The 2,162-nt window shown below is 71.7% G+C and overlaps 1 protein-coding gene across 1 annotated transcript; it reads right to left on the bottom strand.

Annotated features, from left to right (window-relative positions):
* Positions 1 to 7: 7 nt before the first annotated feature.
* EFNA1 (ephrin A1) lies at positions 8 to 2,162 on the bottom strand. Its single transcript, XM_065660024.1, has 5 exons — positions 2,020 to 2,162; positions 765 to 1,060; positions 618 to 683; positions 379 to 429; positions 8 to 207 (listed from the first exon to the last, which is right to left on the bottom strand). Exons 1-5 carry the CDS (start codon positions 2,115 to 2,117, stop codon positions 92 to 94), a joined length of 627 nt encoding a protein of 208 aa, XP_065516096.1. The 5' UTR covers positions 2,118 to 2,162; the 3' UTR covers positions 8 to 91.

Here is a 2,162-nt window from a genome sequence, read left to right as displayed (position 1 = left end):
TACAGGAGGACCACGGGGGTCCCCCCTCCGCTGCATCCCAGCTCCATCCCCAGCGGCCGCAGCCTCGGTCCATCCGGGCCCGGCGGAGCAGTCACAGCCCCTGCGGCACCAAGAGGGGCACGAGGAGGCTGATGAAGGTGAAGGGGCTGCTGCTCCTCATGGCCGAGTTCTGCCCCACGCTCCTCAGCACGTGCGCAGCCGCATCATCTGTGCCATGGGGACAGAGGAGCTGTGAGCATCACCCCCCGAGCGAGGCGCCGGGACCCACAGCATCACCCCATGCAGGGCCTGCCACCAGCTTCCCCAGGGACAGCAGTGGGGCCCAGCACAGCCCCACGGCCACGGACCCATCTCTCTGCCTTGCAGGCCCCAACCTACCTGCCTGGATCCTCCCCTTCTGGGTAGAGGCAGGGACAGGCGGTGCCTGAGCTGCAAAGCAAACGCAGGGTCAGGCTTGTGGCAGCCCCCAGGGACCCCCCACGGCCAGGCTGCACCAGGGACGGTCCCCCCACAGCCACCAGCAAAGTCCCGGTCCATGCTCGGGTGCCCACACCAGGGCTGGCTGTGACTCAGCGCAGGGACGGGGTGGGATGCAGGGGGGTCCAGGCAATACTCACTGCCTTTGCCAGCCACCATCACCTTCAGCTTCAGGCACGCTTCACCGTGATGGTGAATGGGCTTGGCTGCAAGGGAGGAGGTGGGTTAGGGCTGGGGGGGGGACCCAGCAGGACCCCCCCAACCCCGGCAGCCCCCCGGGCTCTCACAGATGTAGTAGTAGCTGTGCCCCTCCTTGAACTCCTTGCCCAGCGTGAAGGGGGTGAAGCGCTGGAACTTCTCGGAGAACTTCTCGGGGCCGTGCAGGGCGCTGGGTTTGTCGCATTCCCAACGGATCTGCTCCTTGGAGCGGGGCTTGCAGGCCTCGTACTCCTCGGGCTCCACCAGGTACAGGGTGTAGCGCTCCATGGCGCGGGGGTCCATGCTCCCCTCCTCGTAGTGCGGGCAGATGATGTCCAAGTAGTCGTTCAGCCGCACCTCCACCGTGTAATCGCTCCATAGGAACCTGCAGCAGGAGGGGTCAGTTCCATGGGGAGAGGTGGGGGGACCCTTCCCATGCACCCCCAAACCCCCCCCCCCGCCTTTGATTCACTCGGCCAAGGACAGCAGAGCAGCTCTTCGCAAGGGGCAACCTTCGGTCTGTCCGTCCCTGGCAGCCCCACAGTGCCCAGGATGGCTTTGGGAGGAGGAGCCCCCCCCCACCACCACCAGCACCCCCATTCCCAGCGCACCCCGGGAGCAGGGAGGGGACCTGCCCCAACGCTGCCGGAGCCAGGAGGCGGCGGCGGCAGCGATACCCGTGGGGCAGCCGGCCCGGTTGCAGCGCCTGCTTCTCCCCACACCTCAGCCCGGGGGGTGGCAGCCGGTCAGGGGCCTCGCTGGGGTCCCCTCTTAAAGCACACCCAGCCGGCGCGGGGGGGGGACACCCGCTACCCCCAAACCCTGCTCACCGCTGGGGGCAATGGACGCACGCAGCCCCACAAGAGGCTGGGGTCGGGGATGGGGTAACCCCACAGCCCCGAGGCCGGGACCTGCGAGCAGCCGGGGCTTTGGGGGGGGGCCCATCCCGACCTTCACCCCCCCCACCCCGCACATCCTGCCCGGGCGGCCGGAGCCGGGGCCAGCCCCGTGTTTGTCAACAGCTTCCCTGTGCCCGGCGCCGGGGCTGGCGCCGCGCCACCGCCGCGGGGAAGGAAGAGGCCCCGCTCCCGCTCGGCCCTGGGAACGGAAAGGCCCCCCCGGTCCGCACCTGGGCCGGCCCCGCCGCCCCCCCCCCCCGGTTACCGGGAGCTCGCGCACCTCCACCTTCCCCCGGCCCCCCGCGGCTCCGGCCGCGCCGCCCGGCCCGGACAAAGGCCGCCGGGGAGCGCCCAGCCCCGGCAGGGAGCGACGGCGTCCGCGCCCTCGGGGCCGGCGGTGGAGGTGCGGGGCGGGGGGGGGGGGTCCCGGTGCGGCGGCACTCACCGGGGGTTGGAGCTGTTCCAGAACACCGTGTGCCGCTCGGCCGCCGCCCAGCACAGCCCGAGCCCCAGCAGGGCCAGGGGCAGCCACCGCCGCTCCATGCGCTCCGCGGGCCGCTCCGCCGGGCGGGCACCGCGCCCGGCCCC

Source organism: Lathamus discolor, chromosome 24, assembly GCF_037157495.1.
Source record: "Lathamus discolor isolate bLatDis1 chromosome 24, bLatDis1.hap1, whole genome shotgun sequence".
NCBI lineage: Eukaryota > Metazoa > Chordata > Aves > Psittaciformes > Psittacidae > Lathamus > Lathamus discolor.
The sequence above is the reverse complement of the archived record's forward strand: the minus strand, read 5'-3'. Positions and strand labels throughout refer to the sequence as shown.